Below are 12,165 nucleotides of genomic sequence, written 5' to 3'. Positions count from 1 at the left end.
AAAGATCAACAATGGTATTAACAGATAGGCGCTACTGATCTTGTAGACTAACATGTGCCAGCATTTGGAACATCTGCATAACTCACTGAGCCAGTATTTTCCGCATGGCCAGTGTTAGATGTCTCAAAATCATGGATGGGTAAAAGATTCATTTAAAGTGCAAATAGACTGATGAATGGATGTCAGTGTGACAGAGTACAAGAAGTTCATTGATACGGTTTCAGATACCACTTTGCAACTAACCTTTAAGAAAGTACCACTTTTTGACCTTTAGTGCCGTATCAAAGAAGAACATCTGCAAATATCCAAAAAAAGCTATTCAAGTTCTCTTCCCTTTTCCAATTATGTATATTGAAGGTGGCTTTTCTTCATGTACTTCCCCTAAAAGAGATGATCACAACAGATCGAATACAGAAGCAGATATGAAAATCCAGCCAGACATTAAAGAGATTTGCAAAACTGTAAAATAATGCCACTCTTGTCACTAAAACCTCCTTTTTAAGGATGTGAAGGGCTCCTGAGACCAATAAGTTTGAGAACCACTGAGCCATACTGTATGGAATTACTCTGTTCATCAGTGTCTGTATTTTAGTCCTGAAGTTTTAGTATCTGTCTTCTTTCATAAGCACCAATAGCAATTTTAAATGGCATTTTATAATATAATTTTCATCACTCACATTGACCACAGAATTTATACTGTGCCTTTATCTTCCTAGCACGTGTATGTGCCTGACAGGAGGTCAATGCCAGCTGGCCTAACCTTACAGTCCATTAGCCCCCAGAGCCTCCAAGGCAAAACGGTGAGTACGATATCTTTATTTACCGTATCATGTTTTATTTATGTGCTGCACATGATAGCACATATCTGACATAGCTTTTAAGTTTAAGTGGAAGAGATGCTCATCAGTAGAATTTGGAATCATGTTGCCATTTCAGTGTCTTCCTGATACCTTTCCCTGAATGTCTGACTGCCTAAATACAAGATTCTGTTTTCCAGAGTCTTTATAACCTGGGAGGGTTTCTTTACTTCATTGAATGTTAATTTCCTCTTCCTTAAAACGGAAGTTGGAGTACTTCCTTAGGGAAACAAATCCAGCAAGCAACTCTGTGTCTATAATCAAACCACAGGCCTGTTAAGTTTCTCCTGTGGATTTTTATATAGATTAACTACCTTAGAGCAGAAAAGAAACTGATTTACATATTTATCCAGAGAAAGAGACACTGTTAGAAATACTAAGTTCAAGCAAGTACTTACCTTTATCATTTCATAGTCAGTGTTATTCCTGTTATGTTACCAGGAGTTATGTTACCAGGACACTATTACTCTTCAAATTAAAGAGAAAAGGTGACTTTTCATCACTTCCTTTTATTTTAATGGCATTCTTTTATCAGGGGAACTATGCTTTCATATTAGTAGGTAGTCTTAATCTCTGTGAAGATATGATTTGAGGACCATATAGTTGTTCATTATTTAAAATCCTCTTCCTGCAGTAATCAAAACAAGTTTATCTTCTATGTATTTTTCAAACATTGTTTTATTTCATCTCTTACATGCTTAGATATAAGGCAGATTTCTTGGCTTTAAACTACTTGTGGTTTACTTATTAAAGGTGATAGATATTGCTTGACTATAACTAAAATTTTTTAACTGTTGGAAATTTTAAACATTAGATCGTTGATCTGGCAAACAGACCTTAATCATAAGATAATGCTAAGTATCATATTATGAAATTTTCTCTTCCACCTTGCACCCTCTAGTGGATATTTAGGACAAAATTTATTTACCACCTCCTCCTTTTGGAGGAATCAATTGTGCCTCTTTTTATTTTGCCTCAAATTTAAACATCTAGCAAACTTATTGTAATCTTTCATGCTTTTGAAAATCTTTAACTCCATAAGTAATAAACCAGAGTTTTTAGATTTCTTCTTTTAGTATTTCTGTCAAATATCCCTCTGGGTCTTAGACCATCTAATCCCTTACCCCACTCTCCTTTCTCTCTGGCAAGACCTCTAGAGCTTGATATGACGACATAAGATATGAACTGTCTCACAGTCATGAGGTCACAAGATGTGGTTGGCCTCAGAGCAAAAGCATCTCTTCTTTTCCTGTTAAGAAGTTTCTTCTTTAAGTCACACATGCACACACATTCTTTGACTGTTAAGAAGCTATTGTCTCGTCTGTGTGGATACTCAGAGAATCCAATAGTAACTATGGTTTACTTCTGACATTTTTTCCTCTTGAAGGCAATAGCCTTTAATGTAACTTCAAGTAACAGTTAAAATTGGTTTGTAACAGATACAGACTATATACATAAAACAGATAAGTAACAACGATTTACTGTATAACACAGGAAACTGTATTCAATATCTTGTAATAACCTATAATGGAAAATAATCTAAAAAATATATATATATATGTAACTGAATCACTTTGCCATACACCCGCAACTAACATAATATTGTAAATCGACTATACTTCCATTTTCTAAAAAATGATTTGTGACCCTAAAAAAATTTTTTTTTATGGAAAATAAAGAGCAACAGCAAATGAACAGAAGAGAGCTAAGTGTAACACTGTGCTGTAGGCAAAACAAGTCAATCTCGGGAACGCTTTTTGGCTCGGAAGTTTTAAGAGCACAGCTGTAGCTCTTAAGTGAGCAGAGTCTCCCTGTGGTCTCTGTGCAGTTTTTAATCATAACAAAGCTCAGTCAAACACTGAATGATGTTTTATGGCCTGTAAGACTGCCAATGACCATACTTTACGGCATTTCTAACGAAAATAAAAATATCGGATGGGCCTGTTAAGGAATTGTATCTACCTTTGAAAGTTTATTCCCCTCAGAGATCAGAGTAACCAATCAGGAACCAAAAGGTTCTCTGCTCTCCGCCAAGGGTGGAAGGAGGGTTTATGAGCACATGGAAACTTTCTGTGTGTAGTAAATACATTTTTTTCTTCCTTAAAAATAAAAACTGGTCTTTTGGTCAATATAAAATATCCTGTAGAAACACTAACAGTGACACTTAAAAATATAACTGGGAAGCAGTTAATAGATCTCAGGTACTGACTGAGCTTAATGATGTGAAGATGTCATCCAAGTTTTACATGAATTTTAATTCTTTTTGTTTACCTTCTGTTCTCTAAGATAGAGTGTTGGGCATGCAGGTATTGTTCTATTGCTATAAAAGTCTTAGGTGTCATTTTTAAACATCTCATTAAAATATATTTTAATAATAGCTCTCATGTACAAACCTTTATAATGGTGGGGGTTTTTCTGGCACTGCACTTTTTTATACTTAAGATTTAAATATTCTCTCATGAGTTCTGAGAAAATGCCTTAATAGACTGTTGTTTTGCTGTATCTTACGAAGTAATACTGTTCCTTCTATTTCTCTAGATATCTATGCATTTATGTATGACCTATCATTATAGTGCCTAGGCACTATGTTTGATGTCAACCATAAGAGGAAACTTGCCAAGAAATCTTGGTTTAATATCTGTCACTTAAGACCACAATTAATCTGTTTTCCACTGTTTGGATTCTTAAATTGTACTCCTTCAGCCAGAGGAGCTTACGCTGCTGCTTATAAAGCTGAGACGGCAGCAAGCGGAACTGAGTAGTATCCGGGAGCACACGTTAGCACAGCTCATGCAGCTAAAGCTCGAGGCGCACAGCCCAAAGGTCAGCTCTGGAGAGATGTGTCTGTGTGTCTGCTCTTGTCACTCACGCTGAGCCATTCATTATTAATTGGTTTGATCAGCGTCATTCCCGTGAGCATGAGCCCATCCCACCACGGCGGCGACGACATCGGCATCTCCTATTGACCCTTTGAGAATTCCCTTGGTTATACGTTATGAAGGGAAAACGTGGGTCGGCTGCATTTCTTCATAGCCTCCCACCCACCCACTCACCCACTCACCCACCAACTTTTGGTTGTGAGGGAGGAAATGCGTGCAGACTTCAGAATACTATTGTCATTCCTCAAACACTAACTTCCACCCCCGGTAAAACAGAGATTGAAGAGTCCCGTCGTTTCCCATAAAGTAACAAGTTGAGAAGTGATTAGCGTTTTCATAGTACTGCCTTTTAAATGTCAAAGATTAATTTCGTGTGTTCTTGATTTTTAAAATGAACACACGTAAACATTTCTCAAAGGGTTTAATAGCCTCTGGTTATATGAGAAACATCCAAAGAAGTAGTAACATATTGCAGAAAAGAATCAACATGTAAAGCTTCTAACCTTGAGTATGCTAAAGCCATTTGAAGGATTTTTCTGCTTAATGTTTCAGCTTATATGCATGTCTACTTAATTTCTTACAAAACTAAGTGTAATTTATAATCATTGAATGCATCATCTGTGCCGTTTACAGGGGAGCATGTGTGTGGAAGTCGTTGTGTGCTGTGGTATAATATAGGTTGTGACAAACTACCTGTTTTCCCTGTTTCAAAATTGACCTTTTCATGAATTCCGCACCCTCTTTCTCTGTCCGTTTGTACCTTGATTGATGCCTACTAGAATGAAATCCTTTCACATCACCTTCAAAGGAACACCATATATTTGGATCATCAGGTGGGCCTTGAAGAATTTTTCTTACTTATCATACCTTATGTTTTAATGTTTTCAATGTAGTACAATTTTCGGGCTACTCAGATCTTCCAGTCATTTTGCGTTAATAGTGTGACTTTTACAAGTGGCAGGCTAAGAGACCCCTCACCAGGGGAATTCAGGAATACCAGAATAAGCAGGTTAGAAAGGACAGTTGTGGAGATGAGGTGGGATACAAATGCCAGGTCTCTGGAAATTGAGAGCCTGGATTCTCTAGATTTCTTTTTTCTTATCCCAAGAATACTTGTACTTATTGGCTTGTATCAGCTTGGAGGTGACCTAATTAAAGATATAGGCACCCAGCTGTGAATGCCTTGTTGAAGGCGGCCAGGAGGAGGTGGGTGTGGTGTTCTCTGTATTCCCAAGGGGAGGTTAACGATGGGTAAATGTTGAAAAGTGAGTGGAAGTTGGTGAACAAGGACTGACACTCCTAAATGTTGGCATTTATGAACTTACCTGTTAATATTTAATTTTAATTTGATGAGGATTTTTTATATGTTCTTAAACATAAAATTTCTTCTAGTGAATACTTTCTTTTTGCATATAAATTAGGCTAGAATTTTCTTTAGCTTGTTTTCAAAACGTTCAAACTTGAATATTTTATCAGATGAAAGAGGTTACTGCGGAAAATGCTGTCAGACAGTATTTACATATTCATATTTGCCCTGTTTGAAACAAAATAATAATGTACTGCTTTAAATTAGTTATATTTAAAGAGGGATTTTTCATTAGGATAACCCTTGAAAAGATGTTCAATCATGTTTCTTTTAATTTTTAAAAGAAATATGCTTTTGTTAATTTGTAATTTATTTTCCCACAAAATGTTTTCATCATAGTTTTGCCTATTGGGATGCTTTAGAAATCAGCATTTCATGAATCCGAACTCTAGTCTTCACTTCAGAGACTGGTGCTATTAAATTTAACCACAGTGTACATTATACAATCTAATAAAGACATGTTTGCCAACAAAATAATAAGATAAGCCTTCCCTCAAAATTCCACACTGCCAGAAAGCTTCTAAGATACATGGGGAATAACTTTCTTAAAAGCACCTCTGCCTATAAAGCTAGAGATTGTTCTGACAAACAATGGGATATTACAAAAATTAGGGTTAAAAACGATGATATGAATGAGACTCTGAAGTTATCTAGAATCTCTGGAAATAAACTTAGTGGTTTATTAATTTATTGTTAATTTACTGCTCACCTCAACAAATCAAAACTGGCATTGCAGACCCATAGAACTTGAGCAGCTCTTGGGAAAGGACAGGTAAATATAGCGAAAAGACCACCATTTGCTAAGATGATGCCTCTCCTCACCTCCCTTTCCCGGATTGAGCTGTTTCTTCCCTTGGCCTCAGTGGCCCAGATCCATCCAGTTGAGGCTTCTGTTCCCGTCCTTTGCTCCCTTGGCAAGGTGACTTCTACAATCTCAACTTTTAGGTGACGCGCTAAGGAGTGCCGCTCTAGAAGGTGGAAAAGGCAAGGAAATGGCATCTCCCCCCTAGAGCCTCTGAAGGGAACGTGGCCCTGCCCACACTTTGGTTTGAGCCCATTGAGATGATTTCAGACTTCTGGTCTCCAGAAGTATAAGATAATAAATGTGTGTTGTCTTTTAATTAATTAATTGAAATTAAAATCTCAACTTTGTATCGATCCTCTCTGTCCTGTCAACATGTCAGCAGAGCTTTTCCAGTAACTCACCTTTTTATTATATTAGATCCCAAAATAGTTACATTATTCCACTTTTAAAATTTTGTGATAATGAGAAGAATTGTAGAATTTGATTGTTTAAATGATGATTTGCATTGAAATAAGACTATTTCTGATGGCAAAAATTGGACCATTTTTAGATAATAATTAGACAGTGCATTAAAAAAATGGTGAGGGCTTTGCCCAGAAACTCAGATATACCTAAATGTGTACATCCTTAAGGTTTCCTAAGGAAAAACCTCTCTTTAAATAAATCAAAAATTTTTATGATTTCAAATAATTGCATTTAATATAAATGAAATATTTACCTTTGAACTGTCCTGTATTTTACATCAGTAGTAAGGTTATTAAGTTATGTAGAAAGAATTCTTGGTAATTTTGAATTTTAATGAAATTTTTCACTCAGCTCAAACATTTCCAGCTTTTAATCTTGTTACTGCCAGTAGCTGATTCTAGGTGACCAGGTTTATTTTTATGGGCATTATTGGTTGCCTGGGTTTATAAACTGATTCACGAGTTTTATAAAATTATAAATTTGAAAGTAGATTTTAAAACCTGAAAGTCAGAGGCTCTGGTCACATTTTATATAACTGTATATTATACCAAGAGAACATGTACTAATTGATACTCTGCTTGCTCAAATAAATCATCAGAATAACCTAAGGCCAATATTTAATTGATTTCAATTCTCTTAATCCCTATCGCTATTCATGAAAAATAGAACCAAAGGGTAGTCTCTGAGTTACTTCAGAGGTAAATTCATTTCTGATATTATAACAAATGAAATATAAAAATGCCTTGTCTGAAATTCTGAAGATTTACATATTATACAGTCAATCGAAAACTCTTGACTTCTGGTGCCATATCACCATCATGAGGACAAGTCATGTACTGAAGTGTCTTTAAAAATAACAAAAGCTATACTAATTATACGGTATAATTTTCTTCTGCTTTTTGTTTTACTCTGAAGGACGCTATTACAGTTTGTTTATGTTTTTATAGCCCAGTTAGTAGACTATTCAGTGTCTACATTTCTTAAGTTGAGCCTAGGTTTGTCATTTTTATGAATTTTAAGATAAAGCCCCAAAGTATAACCTGTGAAAGTATAATAAGCCTAACTGCGTACTTTATGAACCTCATCCAGGTTCTATTTCGAAAATGAATAAATACATAATATATCAGTAACTCATTTTCTTCTCATTTAGCTTAGTCATCACTGAATGTTAAAGCTTTTGGGTACTGTTTAAGTGAAACTTGGAAATTTCATCCTACAGGATACCTCTGCAATGGATTTGACATTGTCTTTTCCCTCGTTCACTCCTCTACTACCAGAATGTAGGAGAGGGGAGAAAGGCCATAAGTGCAATCTTGCAGTGACCCTGTACTTGCCAGGAAGTTGGAGTAAATTCGAGATTATCAGCAGTTGTAAGGGCATCCCCTCCTGAAGAATGGAGTGTCCTGTTGCCGTTCTTTGACGGTGAGGGAAAAGAGACTGTCTTGATATATTTTCTTTTTTTCTCTCAGAACAGAGCAGATTGAGCATGAGTTTTAGGGCTATATGACCCTGCTGAACATGTATTTGATGACTAGGAGTTCCTAGTATTTCGTGGAGCCACGTGCACATCATCTGTTTGAAGCCGGCGTAACAGGTCCCCACAGAAGCTGACTGTTATCCACCGCCTGCTGTTCAGCTGGGGCATACATATCCACTTCAGCAGGTCTAACGTGGCAAGTAGGGACTTCATTTTCTTACTCTTGTCCCTTATGAGGATTTCCTCTGCTGTCTAGTTCTCGGCTCCTGTAGTCTGGACCAGGACCGGTTGTACTGAGCAAAGGAATGAAGCTGGGATCGTAGAAACTAGAGCAGGGGCTGAGGAGAGGGAACTAGGCAAGGCCTCTGTGGATGAAGAGCTAGAGCAGGGGCTGGAGCTTCTTCGATCAGTCGTAAAGGGAGGGTTTATAGGATTGGGGAGATGAGGCCATGTTCCCGTCCCTTCATCCATCTTCTTCCCTCCATTTGTTTCTTTCTTCCTCACCTGCTTTTTCTTTCTTTTTCTGTTAGTGATTGAAGAGCAGTTGTGGGGGAATTTCTGCCAGCTTTCCATGTAGGCCATGGTAACAGAAAATGAGATGCTTAAGAACTGAGATGAAGAAATGCGTAGGGAGGATCTAGAAGGATCTAGAGACGTTCAGCCCTTCACAGGCCTTTTGCAAGCACGCTGCCCCCTGGTGGGTACTGTTGAGCGTATACCAGCCCTCTTCTCCTTCTTTCCCCACCTCCTTGTCCCCCCGACCTCATCCCCCCCACAGCCACCAGTATGATTAAACAGTCCAGTAGCCAGCCTCCCCGTTACAGAAAACCTGATACAATAAATGGAGCTTGACTCCTACAGTTGAGAGCTTTGCTTGTGCTGGTACTGCAGCAGATATTTTTTCATTTTTTAAACATAAAATGGTAACATCGAATGTGCTTTCACAAATGGCCCTTAAAATTATGACATTCTGGGCTTCCCTGGTGGCGCAGTGGTTGAGAGTCCGCCTGACGATGCAGGGGACACGGGTTCGTGCCCCGGTCTGGGAGGATCCCACATGCCGCGGAGCGGCTGGGCCTGTGAGCCATGGCCGCTGAGCCTGCGTGTCCGGAGCCTGTGCTCCGCAACGGGAGAGGCCACAACAGTGAGAGGCCCGCCTAACACAAAAAAAAAAAAAAAAAAAAAAAAATTATGACATTCCGCCTTTACCCCTGTCCCTTCCAGAGTCACGGTAGTTAACTGCGTCAGAAACAGCTGCGTGAGAACGGGAAAGGAAGGGACATTCCTCAGTCAGTCACACCTGTGCTGGGGATTGCCAGAAGTTCTTTGTGAAGAGAATATGACTCTGCTACGATAATTTTATGAAATTCGTTTGCCCCTACCCGGCTGGAGCTGTCTTTCCCCACCCCTCCCCAGCCTGGAACATACCTAAGTCATTTCTGAATTTAGCATCAAATGGTATATTCTTTAACACCAGATGGCTAAAGAACCTTATCCTCAAATTTTCATGGAAAAGCTGGAAGTTTCTCCTAACAAACCAGTTTGCCATAGTACAAGAAAGGAAAAATACAGCTCAAGCATACCTGTGGTGTTCTTGTTGCATGAAAATGTTGAAGGTTAGCAAGTCAATAGCTCAATCCTTCTTTTATCAGCACATTTTTTTAAAGTATGAGCAAACGCTTGTGAGGAGGAGAAGGGTCATTTTTGATCATACTAACCTCTAAAACATCTTGAAGAGTAAGCTGAAGTTTCTAACTTGCAAAAGTTTTGTAGTAGCATTCAGGTTTTATAATGTAATTCTTTTATAAAGATTAATATTTTATGAGCCGTACGCTAAAACTACTAGTGACTCTTGGAAGAAGTCTGATATTCTATTAATATTACTGGTTGCTGTGGACCTTGCTCATCAGCATGCTTTCTGTATCCTTTCAAGAAACCACAATGTAAAAACAGGAACTCTGACCACTTTTAAACATACTTATGCCAAGGGAAATGCAAAAAGGAACAGTTAGCTGGGTGTATGTAATTGGTACTGAAACCATTCAAGGTAAAAATCTCAGTACTTTCTTGCCTTTTGTTCTTTGTGTTCATGAAAGACAGCTTCCCTATAAGGGGAGAAATGCTAACAAAATGATTGAAAAGATTCTTGATGGCTTTCATTGTTGTCCATTCAGCAACCTCATTCTATTGAGCTATTAAGCAAGATCCCATTTTCTCTAATATTTGAACGGGTCCTAGAGCTTCTATTTTTAGGGATGACTGAGAGCTACAGGAGGTAATGTTTCTAGGGGATATAGAAAAGGCATTTGAAAAAAGCAAACTAAGGAAACTGGAAAACTGAAAGAATATTATTTAACACTTACTAACCCAAACTAGTTACATAGTGTAGAATATCTGTATTTTCTTTTGCCGTGCTATTCAGAGCATTCCTGTCTCTCTCTCTCTCTGTCTCTCACACACCATTCCTCCTTTTTTTCTTTTTCTGTCTCTCCCTTCCTCTGTATATTTGATCATAGAAGTGGGAGAGGGAGATGACACTGAGAAAATTCTTAATCAGGATATGACATCATAATGGCAGAATATAAATAGATGGACAGTGGGTAGATTAGAATTTAGAAAGTGGAAAGATTTAATACATGTGTCAATACTCTGATCTCTCGGCCTATCGGATGCTTACCCATTATTATCATGGTTCTCCTGTTTCTTACCAGTGATTCATCTGGCCCTTCTTGATAACTGTTTTCACCCCTCTCAACCCTAACTGGGGAAAGTGCCCTGTTTCTTGGTGTTCTCTCATCTGAACATTCATCTACTCATTATTTTACTAGTTGTCTCTTTGTTACTTTTCATCTCTAGCCCCTGGGTTTCTCCCAGAAAGCAGAGCCTGTGATGTGGGCTTCCTTGATGTGGGCTTGTTTGCAAGAAGTTTACTTTGGGAAGTGATTCCAAGGTACAGGAGTAAAGAGATTGAGACTGTATACTATCAACTGCCATAGGCAACTGGGGCCTCATCTGATACTTGTTGACAAACAAATAGAAACCCAGCTGAACTAGAGAAGAGTACTCACTCTCGTCTTCCACTGACCAAGGGTTGTCCCTTGAGACTAACTCTCTAGCACACTGAGGTTATGCATGCATGAGCACCCAGTGGGTTCCCATACACCCAGCAAGACCTGAAACCGAAGATGTGGAGAGGGGCCCAAAAGGCATCTAAAACATCTCTCTCTGCAGTTTCCGTTACGTAGTTAGAGTTGCTCACGGAGATCTCCATTTGCAAGTTCTGCCTTCAGTACATCTCCAGCATATCCAAAATTAAGGTTGTTATCTGATCCCTCAATTCCCTGACCAAAAAACTGAAAGCAGAACTGGTTCAAAATATTGGTCACCTTTAACCCCATTGATGTAATCCTTGGGGATTACATCATCCTTGGGGAAGAGGTTGGTGGACTTCGAGAAGGATTAGGACCTTTCTTCAGCTGTTTGCTTAGACCTAGAACATAAAGTGGGAAAAGAGGAAAGTGTCCTCCAGCTATGACTCGGACAGCCTCTCACAGCCTGGTGGATGAAAAGAAAAACAACGGGCAGGCTACCTGGATGGACCCCCAGTGTGATGGTCCTTGGCACCCTGCCTGCTGTCCCACCACTCTGAGTGTGGAGATTCTACAACTTTACAAAAATGGCAGAATTAAGTCATCCAGCCTCCTGGAGCTGTATTACATTCTCCTAATATTTCATGTGCCCAACACCAACTCATGTTAAAGCTAACAGTACCTTGAAACTGGAGTTAAAAGTACTTTCAAAACACTTTTACTGAAAACGGGAAAAACCATGCGATTCTGTAGAACCATCCTGAACAGATTTTACTTTAGCTGATACATAATATCTGCATGGTGTTTAGTCAGGATCATAGAAGCCACCAAAACACCTTCCACGTACGTACTAGCTCCTTGTTACCATTTAGTCAACAAATCCTGGCAGTACTCAGAGCACCTGCCTCATTGTTTTTCAACTAAACTCAGGAAACTTCAAACTCCCGGTTCCCTACAAAATAAAGTCTCTTTTTGGTTTGTCACTCAAGCCCTCATTTCATCACCACCACCCCCTACCAACCTGTGAAACACTTCCTCCCCCATAAACCCTTTTCTCCAGCCAGCGCCTCATCGTTTCTCAGATACTACAGAAGCACCCCCATTCTCTACAATGTGCACCTGCACAGCGTCTGTCCAACCTAATAGCTTAAGTATCACTTCACAGTTTTCAAAGTGCTGTTATATACCGTGTCCCATCTGCTTCCAATACTTGCCTCTGCAGCATGT

At 38.8% G+C, this 12,165-nt stretch overlaps 1 protein-coding gene across 24 annotated transcripts in view; it reads left to right on the top strand.

Annotated features, from left to right (window-relative positions):
- Positions 1–12,165, top strand: part of PLEKHA5 (pleckstrin homology domain containing A5) — a gene marked incomplete at its 3' end in the record, with an annotated part of 238,789 nt that overhangs the window by 175,295 nt on the left and 51,329 nt on the right. For 11 of the 24 annotated variants that reach the window (XM_079715618.1, XM_079715601.1, XM_079715608.1 and 8 more), the window contains 3 exons: positions 717–800; positions 3,561–3,680; positions 4,516–4,569. The exons of 2 other annotated variants lie outside the window; for them this stretch is intronic. In XM_079715618.1, coding sequence (XP_079571744.1) covers positions 717–800; positions 3,561–3,680; positions 4,516–4,569 — 258 coding nt within the window. The remainder of the gene's footprint in view (positions 1–716; positions 801–3,560; positions 3,681–4,515; positions 4,570–12,165) is intronic. 11 more of the 24 variants (XM_079715610.1, XM_079715613.1, XM_079715609.1 and 8 more) reach the window with 3 other exon arrangements.

This window comes from Hyperoodon ampullatus (genome assembly GCF_949752795.1).
Source record: "Hyperoodon ampullatus genome assembly, chromosome: 11".
Taxonomy (NCBI): Eukaryota; Metazoa; Chordata; class Mammalia; order Artiodactyla; family Ziphiidae; genus Hyperoodon; species Hyperoodon ampullatus.
This window is presented reverse-complemented; position numbering and strand designations above follow the sequence as displayed.